At 45.5% G+C, this 20,874-nt stretch overlaps 1 protein-coding gene across 1 annotated transcript in view; it reads right to left on the bottom strand.

The window, feature by feature from the left end:
- Nucleotides 1–20,874, bottom strand: part of ARID1A (AT-rich interaction domain 1A) — an 89,434-nt gene that overhangs the window by 5,681 nt on the left and 62,879 nt on the right. The window contains exons 5-18 of the mRNA XM_063140670.1: nt 20,453–20,693; nt 19,795–19,884; nt 18,708–18,878; nt 17,152–17,467; nt 15,434–15,579; nt 15,232–15,341; nt 8,553–8,762; nt 7,585–7,789; nt 4,716–4,848; nt 4,401–4,573; nt 4,092–4,233; nt 3,183–3,308; nt 2,973–3,069; nt 302–1,175 (exon numbers count right to left, since the gene is read on the bottom strand). Of these exons, the coding sequence (XP_062996740.1) occupies nt 302–1,175; nt 2,973–3,069; nt 3,183–3,308; nt 4,092–4,233; nt 4,401–4,573; nt 4,716–4,848; nt 7,585–7,789; nt 8,553–8,762; nt 15,232–15,341; nt 15,434–15,579; nt 17,152–17,467; nt 18,708–18,878; nt 19,795–19,884; nt 20,453–20,693 (3,034 nt within the window). The remainder of the gene's footprint in view (nt 1–301; nt 1,176–2,972; nt 3,070–3,182; nt 3,309–4,091; nt 4,234–4,400; nt 4,574–4,715; nt 4,849–7,584; nt 7,790–8,552; nt 8,763–15,231; nt 15,342–15,433; nt 15,580–17,151; nt 17,468–18,707; nt 18,879–19,794; nt 19,885–20,452; nt 20,694–20,874) is intronic.

The following is a 20,874-nucleotide window of genomic DNA, read 5'->3' as shown; positions in this document are numbered from 1 at the left end:
CCCAACTAGCTAGACCTGCATTCCCAATCCACAAGGAATCTCTCCTGCACAAAACCCAACGTGCTCTTGCATGGCTTCCAGTGATTTTTATTGGGTGTGCATAGGGGGAAGAACATCCCTGCACATGCTGGGTGGGTACAGGGAGCCACAGCAAGCCAGAACACCAAATTTCCAAACTGTCAGAATGGGAGAGTTCCTTCCCTTTCATATTATACATCGGCGATCTATCAAAAGGTAACTCGTAGCCTGGTGGACACCACCCTTCCCCCCATCAACACCAGAGCAGCGAAAGCTCAATTACCAATATCTTTTGTTGTGAGACGTCGCCTTTGCTTCAGCACAGGTTGCGTCGCTTCCACAGACCCAGGTGGGAAGGTGATGTCCCGCCGTATCATCGGAGGTTGTACAGTTGCTGGTGTTATATGCGAGGCTGGAACAGGCGGCCCGGCCTTCTGCATCTTCATTCCCGAGTGCAGGAATGGAGATTTACTTGGAGAGGTGCGGTTTTCCACCGGCCTGGGAAGAGGTGCTGGACTAGATACCTGAGGAATGTGATTCTGCATGCTAGGCTGGGTCGGATAGTTGGGCTGGGGCGGCCTCGTCATCGGGGGCACGGGGGCAGAGGGACCGTAAGGAGGCTGGCGGTTGCCGTGAGAAGGCCACGGCCCCTCGTGATTGACCCTCTGGTCTGGATGTAGCATTTCATCCGTTCGATTCACGCCGTGATACGCAGGCCCCTGTGGGGCAGAGCCAGTGCCTTGCCGGTTGGGATAGCTGTAGCCCATCTCATTACGCCCTTGCCACAGGGTGCCTTGCTGCGGGCCCTCTGGAGTGGACTGTATGGGGCCGCCCATCATCTGAGGAGGCAGGTTTTGCTGTGTGCTGGAGCCCGGGGGAGCAGAGACCCTCTCTCGGCCAAACTGGAATGGGAACTGGTTCTGTGGCCCAGCAGCAGGTCGGCGGTCGGCGGCAGGGTATGTGTTCCCATACTGGTTATATATTTCCTGCTGGGGAGAAGGCTGAGCGCTTTGCTGCTGGCTAGTGGGTTGGGTTTGCGCCGGAGGCAGCTGCTGCTGGGCTTGGCCCTGGCCTGTGCTGTACTGTACGTTGTATATCTCCGTTTCATGTCGCTTGGCTGGGGGGCCGTAGTTGCCATCCATCGGCCGTTTGTAATTCTGGAGAAAGAGGGAAGGAGGGAGGGAAGGGGAGAGAGAGAGAGAGAGAGAGAGACATTAGCCCTATAGGTAGGAGTTGCAGTATTCATGGAACACTCTGAATGCTTCCTCTCATCCTTTTCAAAAGGGTTCTCTGATGGGTATATGTTGATTTGGTACTAGGGAGCTTCAATTGGGATTCTTTCCATGGGCCAAAATGATCACTCCCCACTTGCTGCTTTAACCAGCTGGACAGGGTCCCCCCCACCCAGACGCCATTGGAGGCAACTGCTCTGTGAGGACTACCTGCTCAGGTGCAGCAGGAGATAATCCATGCTCCTCTAGTCTTACTTGCAGTGCCAAGAATGACAAGAAGCCCACCGTTTCTGACTAGGCCCCCACCCTGTGAGCCCAACAACTTCCAACTACATTACAGGCATGTCAAGGAAGGTGGGGTCACCAGGCTATTTGCTGGATGCCTCCAAAGGCCAGTTTTTGAACTATGAGCAGCCTGTTTCCATCACAGCTGGTATTACAGGAATTGTGTAAGATTAAGAATTGGTGTCTGTGTTACTTTTAATTTTCCTTTTCCCTCCTCATCTCTTTTTCCTTTTAGGTCATGTATTTACAGACTGTAAGCCTTAGAGGACAGACAGTCTTGTATCTACTGATCTGTATTCTGCAAGTCTCTCTACCTGAAGAACTCGGTATAAATGCTTTAATGAACAAGCAAACATATATTATATGAATGGCCCAGGATGGATGGAAGAGGCTTCCAATAAACTATATTGAAAGCTAATCTTATTTTGCTTCCCGTTCATTCTTTATTTAGGACTATTTCAAGGCACTGGTTTCCTTTATATATTGGGAGGCAGATAATACAAACATTGTAAAATCTAGGACTCAAACTGGGGAGCTGGATGTATGTTTTGTCATTTAATTTATGGTGCTTGTTTTCCAAAGCTTTGCCCACACCAGGGTTCACTGTACTTGATCACTGTAGTAACTGGCAACCCTGACCATAGCCACCTGGCTCCAGGCCAAAGAAATGAATTGTGGCAAGATATCTGTGAAAAGTGTGTGTAGAATTATATCAAAACCAAGAACAGAGTGAGAAAAAGGGCCCAGTGCAAACAGCCAGGCAAGCTTCCGCTGCAGGAATTTTATTATTAACCTTTCACTCTTCAAGGGTCCTGTTATAATGCATCTTTTAAGACAACGCTTTGTGAATAACCTGGATTTTTTGGCTATAAACCAAGTTTTCCAACTGTAAACATCTTCACATATAAGTGATACGCAACTACATTCTGTCTGAAAATATTATCCTGCCAAGATTGAAAATAAAAACCATACACAAAATCACACAGGGATGAGGGCATATTAAGAAATCCAGAAGCTGAATTCCCTAAAGGTAGATCTTCAGAGAAGGGTGTGGGTGTCACTCTGAACATCTTCAGACTACAGTTTAGTTTCTCTTGCTTACATTTTAAAGCCTATATTTTTGCAGATATGTTAGTTCTCAACCAATAGAAAAGCCTCTGTTTAACGTGAAAGCATTTTATTTCCTTTGCAAAATCCACAGCGAAAGATAGGCAAAGCCTGATTAAGGAAGGCCTACAGTTCCTTGGGATCCAGAATATCCATGATAAGGTACTCTACAACACAAGCAACTACTGGAAGACACCTCGCCCCCATAAAGCCGGAAAACCCACCATCTATTAAACTAAGCCATACTCTCAATCTCCCAAAGATATTTCCTTGCAGGTCATACCACCATAACTCTCTATCAGTCAAATTTCAAAACCTCCAGGAGCTCACCTGCTGTTGCTGCTGATACAGGGTGGTTTGTTGGCTTGGAAAGGGGCTGCCAGAGGATGTACCTTGAGTGGAAAATTGATTGCCATAGGAATCATGCCTGCAGAAAAGATCAAATCATTAATTTTCTTCCCAGATGCACAGAACACCATGACATTCATCTATTGCAGAGGCTGCACGGATGACACAACAGAGGTGTGCGGGGGGACCTACCGCTGCTGCGGCTGTTGAGGATAGCGGCTCGGAGAGTACATCCCCGACTCGGGAGTGGAAGGCATGATGTTGGGCTGGGGTGTTCCGGTTCCGAGGTTAGCTTCAGGTCCCATTCCTGCTTCAGTCCTATAGGTAAACACACACACATACACACACACGTTTATAAGACAATATTTCTAGTCCTCCTCTATGGGACATAGAACCTAACAGGACAATCACCATTGGAAGTAAACATACAATTTATAGAACTCTTGTTTACACCCAGGGTCCTCACCCTTCTGCAATTACCTATATAATCAGATGCTGAATTTCTTAGAATTTTAAAGGCATTTAAAAACATGCTTATTTGTCAAGTCTGCGGCCATGTGGATAAGCTTCTGCAGTTCACAAAGCAGAGGTGTGAACCGGGGGTGGTTCTGTTTTGCCAGGCTACAGAGCCAGCGGGCAACAGGGGTAAAAAGACCCAGTCACTCTGTGTTAGTACTACAGTGCCGTAATGGCATTTAGGATACAGGGAGGTAGCAGACGAAGGAGAAAAGAGAAACAAACAACTCAGGGACTGAGAAAGAACCTGCAGTTTGTTCAATTATCTGCCAGACAAACCCCAGGTTCAAACCCCGGGTTAAATGAACCATTGGTAAGCATTAGGTGTGAACCAAGTCAAAGAGCATAATCCTCCAATCCTTTACTTGCTCATGCCCAGTCCTCCTGGCACCAACCTGCTCCTTAAAAACCTGCCCCACCCACAAACCTAAACTCAGGTATCTACATTCTGTGGAAATTTACATTTCAGGGGCAGGGGACGACGAAGTACATTGAGTGAACTTATGCAAGATAAGAACATCTGCACAACAAGGAATTGCTTGGTACAGTAGTGTAGGATCAAATGCATGTAGAGTAAGTACTCACCTCACTCTGTCATAAGGCCCATAAGGATAATGTTGCCTCTGCCCCATGGCCATATTACTCATCCCTGGACCTGTAGCGCGATTATAAGGATCACCCATACCACTGTTGGGGCCCTGCCCTGAGGACATAAAGGGATCACTTCCTGAAAGTGGAGAAAGAAAACCAATCAGAATACAAGATCCATACCCGTTTTCAACAGCAAGATGAATAGCTAAATTGGACAAATATATATTCCACACAACTACATATGGAATTAGAGGGCCCAGCAAGTGCAATGGCTGTGTGCTCAAGCATGAAAGGTATCTTCACCTTTTCTCATACTGCCATATGGATCCTTATTTGGCTCATAGGACATGCGACCCATCATGTCGGAAGTATTCATGCTGGGTTGGTACCCTGGGTTTGGAGTCATCGAGTTCCTCTTCTGGAAAGTGGGGTCGCTGCCATCGGGAAAGGCATCCTGAAGGCCTACTGAATTACTCCTGATCCAACAGAAAAGAGGAACTCTTTTAATCTCAAATTGCACATTGATGCAAACAACCAGCAGTTCCATGAAGTCTGTTAGCAAAGCTGTAACTAGACATAGCAGCCATTTGGCAGTAGTAAAAAGTGGCCGTGCAATACCTGATGCCTTGCAAAGGGGGCATTTGACTGTGTGGCGTTGATGCAGGAGTTGGGGGTTTCAAGTCTCCTCCTTCGGCCATGGAGCTACTGGTGGACTGAGGTGTCTGAGGACCCTGCATGGAGCCTGAACCCGCTGCAAGTGGAGAAGAGAGACATCAGCCCCATAGTAAGTAGAAGGTATTATGCAAAATCTGCAGGGATCTCAACCCGGCAACCTCAAAGAACCATCCACCCAACCCGGCACAGTGTCTCTGTGGGTCCACACTAAGCATTTTGAGAAGGCAGAACCTTCTCTCTGCTACACAACATCCTGCCTGTACTGTCCAACCATGTATGTACCCAGATGTTCCTAAGCTTAATTGGAAAACACTGTGCTCTAAGACCACGTTATGCACAAATTCATGTGTTCGAGAAGCAACGTCTTGAATAGCGCCTTTAGAAGTAGGCAATTCTACACCACACACACACACACATACGGCAAGGAAGGCCAAGTTGGTAACACCTCAGCTCATCAGGGGGATTCATGCTCTGCAATGACTCTGCAATGACTGACAGATGGGACAGCCATCTGTCAGGGATGCTTTAGGGTGGATTCCTGCATTGAGCAGGGGGTTGGACTCGATGGCCTTGTAGGCCCCTTCCAACTCTGCGATTCTATGATTCTACATCTCTGTAAACACAACACAAGTCATCCCCGTTGGACTCTTCCCACGAAGCCCGAGACAAACCCTCCCACACAGGGTCAAGCAAAAGGGATCAAGCGGTTACTCTTCTCCCATTCGACACAAGGTCACCGGAAGGCCTGCTTGAAATCTGGGAAACGGCGAAGAAAAGAGCCAGCTGTGCCGTTTGCCGAGCTGCCCTGTTCCAGCCCGAGGGCAGCCTCCGACGGTGCCACCTCTCTGGTCGGGACGCTCCTCGCCGCTCGCGGGAGCCAAACTCTTAATTACGCTTCCCATCAGTTACCCCTTTCGGCACAGATCTCCCTCGCCTCAGCCTTGCAAGTTGATGAGTCATTTCAGCTATTCATTAAAATCCTCTGGAGGTCACAGGCGGGTCATGTTTGTTTATGCCCCACCTTCCTGGCACCCTCTCCCCGTGCTCCGCTGCTCCCTCCCAGTCTGGGGACATCTCCTGAGGAGGAAGGGCAGAGGCAAGCCCAGCAGGGCGCTTCATTCACAGCCCCTCCCCCAGCCCCCCTCTCCCCATTCATGCGCCTTTCAGCTCCATTCCGTTCCCCTGGGAATCCAACAAGCGCCGTCGCCCCAGCGGCATTCTCATCCACTGACATCAGCAGGAAGGGGTTTCGAGCCAGGCCCTGCACCGCTACCGTCTGTTGTTGGTCCCCCCACCCCCTCCCCACCCCTGCCGTCCCTCCCAACTCACAAATTTACAAACTGCTGGAGGGGCGCCAATTCCATACGCTGTGAATCCAAGCCTAACTGGCTGTGCTTCTCAGGCCACATGTTGCCATTCATTCATAACCAGGAGCCAGAAAAAACCGAAAGCAGGGAGGGCGGGGGGGGGGGGGCGGGGAGAGGAGGAAGTTCATGCCGTAGCAGTGCAGGAGTCAGTGCCTAACCCAGAGGATGCAACGGATGCAGCACACGCAGTGCGTGGCACCGTGAATGCCTGACCGAGATGCCACCTGCACATATGCAATAAAGAGAGGATTCTGACCCTGGCACCGCCACCTTTCCGGTAACCCCGCATTGTCCTTCAGATGCACGCCAGTGCACAGGACAGCCCTGTCCAATAATGGGAACATGGCCATTACCTAGCCACACGCATTAACCTCTCAACGGAAACTGCACGAACTAAAGCAGGCCGGGACCTTTAAAACTGAAAGAAACCTGAGACGGACCCCGTAAAGAGCTGCACGTCTTTGGAAGAGGAGCAGCTTCCAGAGTGGCAGCGTGTCGCCGCAAAAGCAAAGGCAACTGTGGCACCTTGAAAGACTAGCAGCGTTATTGTAGCGTAAGCTGTCGTGGACTACTGAAGACAATGGTTTCCTCCACCCAATACAGGTGGGCCAGAAAAATCTGGGATGATCATGTCATCACCAATTGCTCCTTTCAAACAAGCTTTCCAATAAAAAGAGAAATAGGACAATGTTGGGGATGGGTCCGGATTTACGCTGGATCAATTGTGCCGGTGGAAGCAAACCTCCCTGTCTGCTTCTTCCCATGACAGCTCTTCCAGCCCCCACAAAACACTACACAATGAGCCAGTTCACACATCGCAACATTGCAGAAAGCTGCGACTGAATATGCATGCTGGTTTCCAGCCACCCACCGGCTCCCACTGAGATAAATGTTATGCTCTCTGAATCTGGAATTCTGGGTTGTTGGGAGACAGACCAGAGACCCATGAGGAATGCACTAAATCCATTATCCTAGCCCATTACAGTTTAACTTTTTTGGTCTAAAAAACAGGACGTTGTATTCTAGACGTGCTACAAGGATTTTTTTTCATGCCTGAAGCTAAACAGAGACGGGAAAGTCGGATGGCCACTTGTCTCTCCACATCCATGCACAATCTCTGCAGGTCCTCCATTTTCTAAGAGCTACCCTGCCTGGGGCAAGTGGAAACCACCCCGCAGTTCTCACCCACACTCTAACACCCTTACAGATGTCATCAAAATAGTGAGCAAAACACCAAAAGACTGCTGAGATCATCGTTTTGAAAGTGTGCCTTTAAAATAGGTAGATGTAACTGAAAAGGACACAATTCTAATTTCTGATAGAAATTAGGACCTCGCTGAGCCCTTGTGGTCTGTTTATATGGGCTGTGGTCTACTGGATACTGATCTAGATACGGCAAGGCAAGCTGAATATACAAAGGGCTTCAGAAGTCAAGCTTGACTCACCTGGAGATGGAGGCTGTATTTTGGGTTGCGACTTCTTTGAGTCCGTTGCAAAGATGTCTGGGGGAGGGTCTTCGCCTCGCTCAATCTTGCACTCAAAGGCATAGAGACATTGGATGTACTGCTTCTTCAGGGAGCTGGCTGCACTGCTAGAGGTGCCCACATTCAAATTGGTTGCTAACTCACGCCATTTCTTGTTTTTGTTAACCTGCACAAAGCCAGAAGGGCCAAGTTTTGTTTGTTTGCGTTTTAATCGAAGTCACATACCCCTTTCCAAAATTTGCTACAGGTAAAGAAATAGGTTTCCCTAGAATGGTTTGGGATGGCAAGAAAGCTTTGAAGTACAAATCATTTCCGTAGCTTTGCCCAGCTTGGTGCCCTCCAGATGATTGGAATTCAACTCCCATTAGCCCCAGCTGGCATGGCCAATGGTCAGGGGTGCTGGGGAGGGCAGCAGGTTGGCGAAGGCTGCACACACGGTTTTCCTAACCATGAATTAGAAGGGAGCAATACGCAATCTGGTTGTCCTTCTTAGGGGACAAACAAATATTTATTTATTTATTTATTTATTTATTACATTTCTATACCGCCCAATAGCCGGAGCTCTCTGGGCGGTACAAAACACAATCACAAGTTCAACACAAACGCCATGTACCAATAGTCAAAATTAGGGGGGCTGTTAATAGCAACATTACCTTGAGCTGGATGAAGAGAAATAGATAAATGGGAACTTGACTGACAGTAGGATGAAAAGAAGCAACTACATTCAACACACAACCTTTAAGAATTTTTCTTGTGAGTACTGGGAACTTCTATATTAGATGTGGCACTGTGCATCAGACTTGGGTTATGATGCTAGATATAATTGTGCATCTTCCTAAGAGGTACGCTAAAAACAAAAGGGGCTACTAGCAAATACAAATATCTTCCTTACATTTGATCCAACTGCACCCCCATTACTGTCCACTCACTTGAGTCAGTCCTCCAATCTCCTTCACAGAAACATAAAGCCGATACAGGTCTAGGGGTTTCCGTCCCACAGCTGGAAGATTGGTCATGCCCATCGCTTTCTCTTCTGTGAAGGCCAAATAACGGTCTACCCACATCTTTCTCTCTGGCTCACCGCCCAGTTCGTATAGTTTAGTAATCTTCTCATTTGTGGTAGTGGAGGAACTGGATTTCTAGGGGGGCGGGAAAGGAAGAGAATCACAGAGCAATTGAAAGCATGACTTGAGAAAAGTTTCATCTTCCAAGATCATCTCATAAAGCAGGAAAAGAGAAAGAGAACCTCCCCCAGAAAGCTTTATTAGTTGCACATGACGACAGCTAAGCATTGAAACGCAGCCCGTTTCAGTACTGTGGAAATGTAAGAGACACTTTAAGTTATATAATAATTACAGATTTGATCCTTTCCTGGGAAGGGATGATCTTGCCACATTTACCTACGTTTTGGTAACATCTCAGCTTGATTACCATGATATATGGGTCTGCCCCTGAAAACTCTTTAGAAATGTGAACTAGTTCAGAATTTGGTTAACGACTAGGACCTATTGGAATTTACACCTATACTTAAACATCTGTCTCCCAGTTTGTTTCCAGGCAGAATTTGAAGTGCTGCTGTGTGTGTGTGCGTGTGTGTATCTATAAAGGCCTACGCAGACTGGGACGAGGGTATCTGAAAGACTGTCTCCTCCCATAGGAACCTATACAACAGTTGTCAGAGGTTATTCTTGGATGTTCCCATCTTCAAAGTCAGACAGGTGGGTGCTGGAGAGAGGGCCGCTCCTGTGCAATTGTGCTCCACCTGTGGGCTATCAGCCTGTCACCTTTGGTTAACTTTCAGGCACCAGGTGAAATCTGCCCTGTTCACCCAGGTGTTTGGTAATTAATGGCTATTTATATTAATTGTTTTGGGTTTGTGTTATTGTGGATTCATTGTAATTTCCTTGTTTAGATTGAATTTGTTTTCTGCTTTGCTTCATGGCTGCCAGAAATGCTCTTTTATTTTCTTTTATTATGCTAGTTGCTGGTGTGCTGATACTGTGTTTATCTGCTGCTTTACGGCTTGCTTATTTATACAGAATTGTGGTAATTTTGCTGTCGTCGTATTATTATTATTGCAAGCTGCTTTGAATACTGGGTTTAGGGGTGGGAAACATTAAAAAACCAGCATAGAAATATTTTTAAATAAAACAGTCTCTGTCTCACTGTACATTAAATATAAACCAATATTTAATACAACCCTTAGAAACAAATCCAAAGAGTCTATGCTAGATACAAGTTTCAAGCAAATGCAACTTTGCAAATAAAAGACATTACAGAAATAGAATGTGTCTGAAGGAGACGGAAATAGCGCCACTTGCTAAGAATGCTTTAATTTCAGTCTAAATCAGGGCTGGTCAACCTCTGGAGGTTGGGTGGAGCCATACTGCCCCTGGAACCCACCTCTACCCTTATTGTCAGGCTTGCTGCCGTCGCCAAAAGGGCTGGTGAATGTTGGCGGCAAAAAAGGTGAAACTTCGCAAGCAAACAGGAGGCATGGGGGCCCTTTTTGCTAGCAGAATCAGGCTCCCAGAACCTTCCCAGGAGAACAGTTCTGCTTGCAAACAAGGCAAGCACCCCAAGCATCCGGCTTGCTTGCAAAATTGTACCTTTTGTTGTCGCTTTGGCAGCAAATTTGGCGGTGGTGGGAACAGTGTCTTTGACATGGCCACCAGTGTCTCTGCAGAGGCCACCAGTGAGGGAGGAAGCAGCAGCCAGGCACCTCTCCACCGTGCCTGGGTCCAGCTCCAGCTGAGAGCCCCCTCCCTCCTGCTGCCAACTGTCAACTTTAACTGCTGAACCTTGCAACTAAGATTGTAGTGCCTGAATTTGCTTTCCTTTCCCCCCTCCTCCTCCTCCCTCCCAATCCCCTTTCCTTTTGTGTCGTGTCTTTTAGATTGTAAGCCTGTGGGCAGGGACTGTCAAGAAATACTTTTGTAAGCCACCGTGAGAGCCTTTTTTGGCTGAATGGCGGCATAAAAATCCTTAAATAAATAAATAAATAAACAAACAAACAATAAACAAACAAACAAACAGGCCAGCCCTGGGCGGAGGGAACACAGAGGCCCATAAGGCCTGCCACGCGTTGCTTACCCCAGTCCAAATGTACCAACACCTGAAGCATAATCATTTAGACACAAGTCCATCTGTTTCCAGTTATTATGCAACAAGAGAGAAGTCAAGCAGAACAAACAAGACAATAAGGTATACTCTAGGAGAACCTTTTAAAATTTTAAATTTTAAAAAACTGCACAGAAGACTTGGAAAAGCTGTGACATCATTAAATCCTTGAAGAAAGAAAGTTCAAACTCAGTGACTTTTCTTTCTATAACCCATAGAAATGGGATACTCCAGGTAGTAACATCCCTCGGGATATTAAGGCAGGACCCAACTTAAGTTTCCCTTCACCCAACACCCGGAACGAGATACTACTGTGCCCAAGAGCAATCTTCAGTAAAAAAATATATCTCGTTTCCCCCAAATGCAGCCTATAGCATGGGAAGTAGTCATAAAGCAAGAAGGAGAGCCAGCATTCAACATGTTAACTAGTATGTTCAACTGCTCTCAAACATCAGATCTTCTGGCCATAAAAGGATGCCTGCAACTTTGAGAATGGGCACATTTTCTGCTCTCTCACAGCAAAAGGTCTTGCATGAGGAGCACCAATCTGGTTCTGAAGAATCGAACAAAGCCTGAGCCACAATATGTGAGAACACAGTTGAACGTATTACTTGAGTATGTTAACAGACACCAAAATCTGGACCCCATAGGAGAACAATATGTTCATGACAGAACACTGAAACAACCCCCAGCCCCTGAATTCTGAATTTGTAGAGGTGACAAAAGAACAGACCAATGAAGAGAAAGATGCAGTACAACTAATTCATCAAGAGACAGATCAAGGAAGACACAAGGGGTTCTGAGGCAGAGACAAGAGTTTGAAGGCATGCAGCGACTTGACGAAATGTGGGTGGAGCAAGAGAGCCCAATATTTTTTAGAAGTATCTGTACGCAGGACAGAAGGGAAGTGATGCCCTTTGACAATGACAATCAGTCCAGGTGGGAAGGAAGGATTTATATACTGTTGCCTCTATGAGTGTGAAATGTAGAAGACATCAGGGGAAAACAAAACATCCTGATAACTGTGCTTGGTCAGCCTTCAACCTATTAGTTGCACTATCCTGCGTGAGGAACAGGCTCTTGATAGAGAAAGTTTTGATTTGTTGAACAGAAGCAGAGGTGTGAGCACAGTTCCCAAGCAACCTGGCCAGTGATGATGTGCAATATTGCTTCAAGTTTGGTAGAGCAGGACTAGATGAAAGCCTCTCTGGCGTACCACCATCTATCAGGCTAGCGTCAACCACTGAATCCCATCTTTTTTTGGGTGGTGCCCCCCACAAGCTCTGGAATCTGTTACCAAATTCAGTGCAGCAGATCCAGGAGACAGGCCCTTTTTAAAAGAGCTGTCAAGAACACTTTTTTCAGGCAAGCCTTTTATAACTAAGATGTCGTTTTCATGCCAGCTCTCATTATATTGCTATTGCTCTAATTTTATGGATACTTTATTCTTCTTTAATGGCAACCTGATTTCAGAGTTGTTGAAAACAAGCTAGACACCTGCAAAATGAATAGTCACAAGACTTCCATGCTTATCATCTAATGTAGAAGACTTCACACCAAGGAAAGGTGTTATTTGTCTTGAAAGAAATGGCGGACGACTGGGCCAAGTAGCATCCTTGTCAGGGTCAGATGCTTTGAGTGAACTCTCAGCCTTTTTGTCATCCATTTTGAGAATGTTCCTCTTGGGTTCCTAAGATGCCTAAACTTGAACCAGTATGACATTAACCAGCAACCAGCAGCTGTATGAATCTGTCATTGGGGATGGGAACACAACACACATGCATACACCCAAATGTATTTAAACTGCTCTTCTCTCACTACGGGAAGTTACTGCAGAAAAAAAAAGACAACAATCACTCCCTGGAATTATTCAGAAGCAAATTTCATCCTTAAAGGGACAGGGAAGGTCCACTTGATCCAACATACGAGAGTCACTCTCCCCATTCAATCGATTTTCAGAGTTGGCAGCGCAGGGGGTGGGAGAATCTTTTATTAGGAAGTCTTCCTCTTTGAGAAAATGGTACAGTTGTCTGGATGTCAAGTTCAAAGAAATGTAGACACACAGGCTTTGGGTAATGTGTACTGAATTCTTACATCGCTCTCCTTCCATTGCGTCCCCAACCTCTAGCACGTGGAATTGCAGAGTCTTCAAGCAGGAAGTTTACAAGGTGCCAGGTAATCAAAGTGTGAGGGCAGTTTTGAGTTTGAAGGGGTCAAGCTAATCTGCAACTAAGTTGAAAACCAATCCGATCTAGCCTAGTGAAGATCAATGAAGCTATCTTGCTTAGCTTTGCCAGTATTTTGCTATGAGAAAGTCTGAAGGACAGAGGGAAGGTATCTTTGACGTGGCATTGTCGTACAGACGCTAGCAGGCTCCTTGGTCAGCACAGCAACTGTGTTACTGTACTTGTTCTATATGTGGATTTAGAGAAAATGCAAAGTTTTCCTGAACCCTGCTGTTCCTCTGCTTTGCTGCCATTAAACGTACACATCGGTAGTTTGGGTGTGGGGATGGTGGTGAGGAGGAATCCTGCAAGGCTTAGACCCCAGAACTACCATTTTATGATGGCTGACCTATTTAACACAATTAACCATTTTGGTTTAGAACCCATATCTGGTAATGTCTCAAGTTCTTTCCTGGAGTACTGACGTAGATTTGTATGTTCTTTGTGTGTTATATTCAATTTGGGGGAAGACATGAGTTTACTGTCATGGAGTTTCCTTTTTAAAAAGGCAGGGACAGAAACACTAAAATAACGCCTTGGAGGTTTTCAGCATGGGCTCCTCACTTCATATTACTTGCATTTGCAATTGTCTGACTCAATTCTAAAAGTCTACTCTCATACTACATCAAGGAAGAGAAGGTCCTCTACATCTCTCAGATGGAAAAATGAGAATCACTGAATGGCTTACTTCCATTAGGCTATATTTGTTAAAAACTTTACACACTCAGTTGACACTCAAATGAATTGTCCAGATCTCTCTACAACGTCCTTGGCAAGCCAAGCCTGTCATCTATGCAAAGGAATTAAAGCATTCTAGCTGCTAACCTTACAGGTAGATTGCTACTGCAAAATACTGAGGAAGCCAAATTAAGAGCTAAATGCCATGCAGAATTTAGAAAAATCTGAAATCCTTGTACTTCTCTTGTCATAAAAGACAACAACATTTGAGTGTTAGAGCTAAATACCATGCAGAATTTAGAAAAATCTGAAATCCCTGTACTCTCATCATAAAAATTAACATTTGAGGGCCAGATCAATCCTTGGGGGAAAGAAATCTCTTGTGAGCAAAATGTAGCCAGGATGGGCGAGTTTGTGAGCCAGATTGCAATGTTTCAGCCACTGTGTTGTGATGCCATCATAACATGCATATGGATGGGATATTCTGCATAGAACATGGTCACATCTCCTTGAGCTGATGCAGATCTACTTTGATAAGAAGATGCGAGTAAGCCGAAGAATTGCATGCTCCCTACCCTCTCTGGAGCAAATTCCCTCCTCCTACCCCAACTAGCTCACCTAGTTGTGAGCTACAGTCACAACTAGCCAGGATACCCAATTATCTAGGATTTGAAACCATGTCTGTACCAGCCCTTTCAACACTCTTGCCTACATGGTATGAAGCAACATCATCACGTCTTTCTACTAAACCAGGCACAGCCAACGAAGAACACAATGGAAATTAAAAACAAGTGAAAAAAGATCCACAGAACTCCTAGTTGTTCAGAAAACTTAACTCCAGCAAAGCTTGTCCATTTAGATCAGAAATATGATTAGTTGTTCCTGTTATTACTGCTCACTCCACTACAAAGAGCATATGAGGGAAGACTTGCTGACTACTATTGCTAGGAAGACATTTTTCTGCACCTTCGAAAGTTGTTGCTGGTCAGTAAACTGGTATGTGGTTGTCTTTTCTACACGTAGGAGACCTACGCCAAATGCTTGAGATGCTGCATGGTTGCACAAACCTCTTTTATAAGGAAGGTCCACCAGTGTAAGAGAAATCAAATCAGAGGTAGAATCAAGTGGTTTGGAGTGAAAAGCTCTGCGTATCCATATACTCCACCTGCTCAAAGGCCATGATTTATTTATTGGAGGTAAATCCCTTGCAAGAAGTATAATATACAGTAAGAAATAAGGAAGAATATTAAGCAGATATGGTCCAAGTAAGTGCCAGGCACAATGAAAACTAGTTCTAAAAGTGTTATTAGATATGCTCTGAATTTGCATGAACAAAGGGGCTCATTTGGAAACACAGAAGTTAATGGTGTCACTATTGAAAAGTACCATCTCCTCTTGAAGAGCAACAGTGTGTGGCATAAAATACTTAACAAGAAAAGGCCTCACTATTTCAACATAACCTAATTCCATAAGATACAATAAAATGTCAAGAGATCCAGGCACACAGTTCTTTAAAAACTGGTACACAAGTCATTCTGTCCAACTTCTGCAGCAGCTCCAGAAAACATTTTTTTAATTTTTTTACCTTTGACTTGGATTCAGCTTTTGGTGTTCCATCTGCCTTATTGTTCATTTTCGCTGCAGGTGTTAGTTTAACATCTCCAAGTCCCATCATCTCGGGACTTGCAGCCATCCCTAGAGAATGAAACACCGACATGAGAATGTTTTCTAGGGGGCCATCTCAAAATCCAAGGAACTGGGGTACGACTGGGTACAGTGTGCCTTACCTGCAGAGTTGTTGGCCATATTCCCACCCATTGAATACGGTGGGCCCTGGGGATTGAGCATGCCGGCCATGCTATTAATTCCTTGGCCATAGGGAGGGCCAGTTCCCATCATTCCTCCTTGGTTAATATGAGGGTAACCAGATGGCCTGAAAACAACACAACTATATTAGCAATAATGACTGTGTACAGTTACAAAAGCACATGTAGCTAGTAGATGTTTCCTGATTAAATTCCCAGCAGATACAGGTAGGCTGGTAAGAATCTCTTTCTTCACATAACTGACACTGGCTATCGTATGCCTGACCTGCTGTCCCACTGGATAGTTTAAAAAGAGGCTCAGGTCTATCAGAGCTACCGCAGGGCAAACACAGCTCTTCTCAATAGTTAAAAAAACCTCAAATTTCAGATATTTATTTATTTATTTATTGCATTTTTATACCGCGCAATAGCCGAGGCTCTCTGGGCAGTTCCCACTAGCGTAGACCTCTTTCCCCAAGCATCCCAATACTGTGCATTTGGGAGGCTTGTAGTATTTTATTGGCTCTTCCAAGTAACATTGGTAAGGGGAAAATGGATTCCAACAGAGACCTAGTTCAGATGACACGCTGTGGCTGCCATGTTGCATCTCCAAACCCACCCAGGGTTTGTCATGTCATGTGAACCCAATGAGAGTGGGTTATGCAAGGATTAAACACCCTCCCCCGCACATAACCCATGGTCTGTTCTAGTGTTACACGAGGGCTGTTCACCCTCGCAAAACCCACGCCTGGTTTGTGCAAGTGACAACCCCCGAGAGGGGTGGGTATTTATTTATTTCACTTCTCTATCACCCAACAGCCGAAACTCTCTGGGTGGTTCACAACAATCGCATATTCAAAATGGCAGCTGCACACACCGCAGCCTCACTGCGGGTTAAATATTCCATGGTGGGCTGTCATGTTGTGGGAACAGCCCCACAGTCTAACGAAAGATAGAAGATAAATAATCCAACGATTATTCTAACCCTCACAAATACACATCCCCAAAAGAACTTTTAAGTAGGAAACAGACGGAGCAGGTGCAAGGAGTTACTGGGAGAGGCTTAAACTGCGACCTCCTTGGGAGACGGTTATCCCACACACTCAAATGGATCAAGGCACAACAGGCGAACACTTCTCCACCTCCGCTCGCCTTGCTTAGCCAGTGCCTTAAACTATGAGGCTCCTCCCTCCATCTTGTTTGGTGGACTAGAAGTGCTGAAGGATGCCATCCCCTCCTCCCTCCGGCCCAACACCAATTTGATGTATTTCTGCATGCTTGGAACTTCCAAGATCATCATGTACCTGCCTCTGTTCTTTTTCGCACCCAAGAAGAGAGCGAGCTTTACCAACCCAGTGACTTGGCCTTTTCTCTGCTTCAAACAGGGGTGGGTGGGTGGTAGCTAACAATGTTTTATCCTGGATTTAGGGAGATATCTGATGAGAACATACATCGAGAATCACTGTTGTTGTTTTTTTAAAATGATTAAACTCTGGGGCACCCTTCCTCAACCTGGTGTCCTCCAGATGTGTTGCACTACGCCTCCCAGTGTCTCCCAGGCAGCATGGCTGGTGGGGTGTGGGGTGGGAGTTGTAATCTAACACATCTGCAAGGTACCAGGTTGGGGAAGGCTGCTCAGGGGGGATCCAATTCAGAGACAACGTCTAGAAGTTGCGTGCAACAAACCCTCCGCTGCTCACCTGTTTTGGATGGAGTTGACAGCAGCATGCATCGCAGCAGCAGCGGCGGCTTCTTGTGCTTTCCTGCCGCCTGGCGGAGGACACATCCCACTCCCTACTTGGGGAGGCATGTTAGCCATGTTGGGTCCATAGGGCCTATTCCCCATGGCAGCATGGCTCAATCCTCTCCCCGGAGGAAGCCCAGGATAGGGTGGTACACCAGTCTGCCCATGGATCTGACTCCCTGCTCCCATTGGATTCATGGTTCCTCCCATTCCTGGGCTGGGGTAATTTGCATTGGGCATAGCATTGTAGTTTGGCTGCCTGGGATATCCACCTACAGAGAAAAGGGGAGAGTGATCAGCAAGATTGAATGGTATTCTGGCAATTCATTTATTTTACAAGTTCAAGCTTCGGTTTATTTATTTTAAAAAGGCACATGAAGAGGGAGAATGTTGGCTTCCCAAAACAGAACGATAGTTTAGTCCACTTTAGAATTACAACAGTACCAAAACCATGCCGAAGTTTTCTGTGCATTGTTTCGCTACAGCTCTCATGACTGAGCTAATCAGAACCACTGTCAAAGACTAAACCAGTGAAGAAAACACATCAGTTGAAAGAGAACTGAGGAGGTAGGCAGAAGCTCAATGCAATGGACGGTGGGGGAGGGTTCCTGCCTAAAACGTTTTCCTTAGCTACAGAAGTTTCCCAAAATGAGCTTTGCACAGGTGCAGAGCCCGTACATGTGATGCACAGAGACAACGAAGAAGAAGAAGAACACAGTTAGTTACCTAACTATGTCAGCCAGGTAAGAGGCACTGAGGTAGAAACGGAGGGCCACGAAGAGCCCAATAACCCACATAGCCTCCTTCCCATAACCAACATTGTAAGACAGCACGTCTTAAAATCTTCTCTATCGGTTTTTGTTGCTGGTTTTTAAATTAAGCCTAGGACTCAAAATTTCGGATAGAGAAAGTGCAACACACCACATGACTTTAATCCAGCACATTGTTTAACCTCATCCATGGCAAGACAATAACAACAGCAAGACAGTAAACACTTTCATTTTCTTTATTCATACATTTTATTGGGAAAGTGATTTGGCATTATAAGGACAAGCTGCAGCAAGCCTTCGGCTTGTGAGCTCCCCTCCATCTCCTCCAGCGTGGCCATGGAGAATAGATTGGAAGCTTCCACTTCCTTTTTAATCACAGTTTAGTGTGTTGTCCAAACCCTAAACTGTGGTTAATCTTAATTTTGGTTCTTACTCCTATGGTTTGAGGTTGGCTCATTTCAACAAACCGTAGTTAAGATTAACCACAGTTCTTCACATCGGAACACGACAAGCTGCAGTTAATAAAATCTGGGAGCAAAAGGCTTATGAACTGCTCAAAGTTGCATGAGAAGGGAGGGAGGGACGTTGCCTGAGGCTCACTACAGCTTTCCCCTGTAACAGTAAACCATGGTTTAGCTTTATGTGTGAACCAGCTCACTGTTTAAGCACTTGCTCTTCATCCAACAATAGATGCAAGCCATGCTCATGGCTTCCATGTTTATTAGAAGCGTAATGCGCTCACCTTGAGGCCCATATTGACCCCCCTGAGGTCCATAACTGCTCATGGAATTTTGTTGGTAAGGTCCCATGCCAGCATGCATCTGTCCTCCAGAAGACTGACGTGGAGATAAGGCAGAGCCAGGCTGAGGGGAATTATATTGTGGCATCTGTGGATTTCTCTGTATGTAACCTACTGGAATAATAAATTTAAAGTGATATAGTTATAAAAGTAAATTATGCAAAAAGGAAATATGCATTTAAAACATGCCCCTACAAGCTCTGGAGACCTTAAATTCTACACAAACGACATTCTTTGTAAAACTTTTATAGTAGTAACTTTAAAAAATCAATGACAATTACAAGTGCCACATGGTAATTTCTTAATTGTACCAAGAACTCTGGCAGAACTACATTTTTTAGCTGTCACTGCAAGTTCTCTGTGATGACTGCTAAGTTACTTGTACAGCTTAGAGATGGAGATGATGAGGTGAGCAAGAGAGACACAGGCACAGGGTACTAGATAGCTTCTTCTCAATAACTCTGCCCTACTTCAGAGAGGAAACAGAACTCTTGCTTGCTTCAAGGAATTATTTGAAATTCAGAGTTCATTACAAATATATCCCAGGAAGCATTTTATCCATTCCGTCCAAATAAAAAGGATGAAACATTTTGTCCAAACGAGATCCAATCAGCACCCCAAAGAGCAAACAACAGCCACCTGAACCAAATGTTCATGCCCACGCGGCAGTATTCCCATTGGTTGCTAAAGTTACGAAGTAACTTTTGGGTCTGCTGCCAGGCTACAAGCAATAGCTTTGAGGTGGTGTGGTAAAGGAAAACAAATATTTCTAAGAAAAATAACAGTTGCCCCAAGATAAAAACCCACTTTGTTTCACAAAGATGTGTTTGAGTCAGCATTGAGGTCTGGACCAATTCCCTACTTTGTCTCATAACAATCCCTATAATTCTTTATGTGGAAGAGAACTATTTCAAAGCCAGTCATTGGTCCCCAGACTGGTACTTCAATCATAGTGCTTTATTATAACATTTTTGATAGGTTAAAAACAAAACAAAACATGGAATGGCATTAACCGTAATCGCACACACACCTCTTTCTGGGGCAATGGTTGACTGATTCATGGAGGGATGCAAGATGCTGTCTGACTGGCCACTAGGTGGTCGAGGTGGCATCTGGTTGCCTATGCCACAAAGAGAAAATAAGTTTATCTGTAAGGATACTTCCACCTAATGAAAAATCCCACATCTTCCCACCCACCACTGAAAGGACAGAAAGCTACAGTAGTACCTCACAAAGACAGAACACTGATTCATAGCCTGCTTTATCCTTAAAGTTGATAAAGCAGTTAACATTTATTTTGCTTACCTATACAACATTATCAATCTCATTTACAAACCGTGGAGAAATAATCAGCCCAAACTCACCCAACAACTGACTGAGATGGAATCTGAACCCCAGTCCCACGTCCTTCTTTATTTGTAATTTATTTATTACATTTATATCCCAACTTTCTTCTTCCTTTATCCTTACAAAGCCCTTGTAATACAGGGCTCTGTGAGGATAAAAAATAGCAACTGGCCCAAAGCCACCCAGCAAGCTTTGTGGCCAGGTGGAGATTTGAACCGGAGTCTTCCCACTCTTGGGCTAACCATTACACTGCACTGACTTCACACTATCCAGTGGACTTCATTGACTGCCTGAACTTTAACACACGGGGGTGGCATGCAGGTCACCAAATAAGGTTTTACCTGGAACTGCCGCAGGAGAGAGTGGGCCGGAACGTGACTGGGCAACACTCGCAGGAGATCCAACTGGCGATGGAGAGGGTCCTCTGATGCCTGGCAAGTGAGGAGAGGTATGCGGAGAGAAAGGAGACTGAGCTGGATTACTCTGCTCTCCTTGACTGCTGGAAATCCCTGATGTGCTTACGCCAGGACTCAGTGCTCCTTCTGTACCCATGGGCAGGTCATCTATTGAACCAGAGAGATCCTACAGAGAGAAACAGACAAGCATGTCACAAACAAGAAGAGAGTACTGCCATACGCCATGTTATTTACTACAGAATTTATGGAATTCTCCACTAGACAGAGGCTGATGTTGGTGTCAACTAGGAATGCTACAACACAGTTCTAGGTGGAAATCGCCAATAGATTTTCCCTCCTGGCCCCCC

This window comes from Elgaria multicarinata, chromosome 13, assembly GCF_023053635.1.
Source record: "Elgaria multicarinata webbii isolate HBS135686 ecotype San Diego chromosome 13, rElgMul1.1.pri, whole genome shotgun sequence".
NCBI classification, from domain to species: Eukaryota; Metazoa; Chordata; class Lepidosauria; order Squamata; family Anguidae; genus Elgaria; species Elgaria multicarinata.
This window is presented reverse-complemented; position numbering and strand designations above follow the sequence as displayed.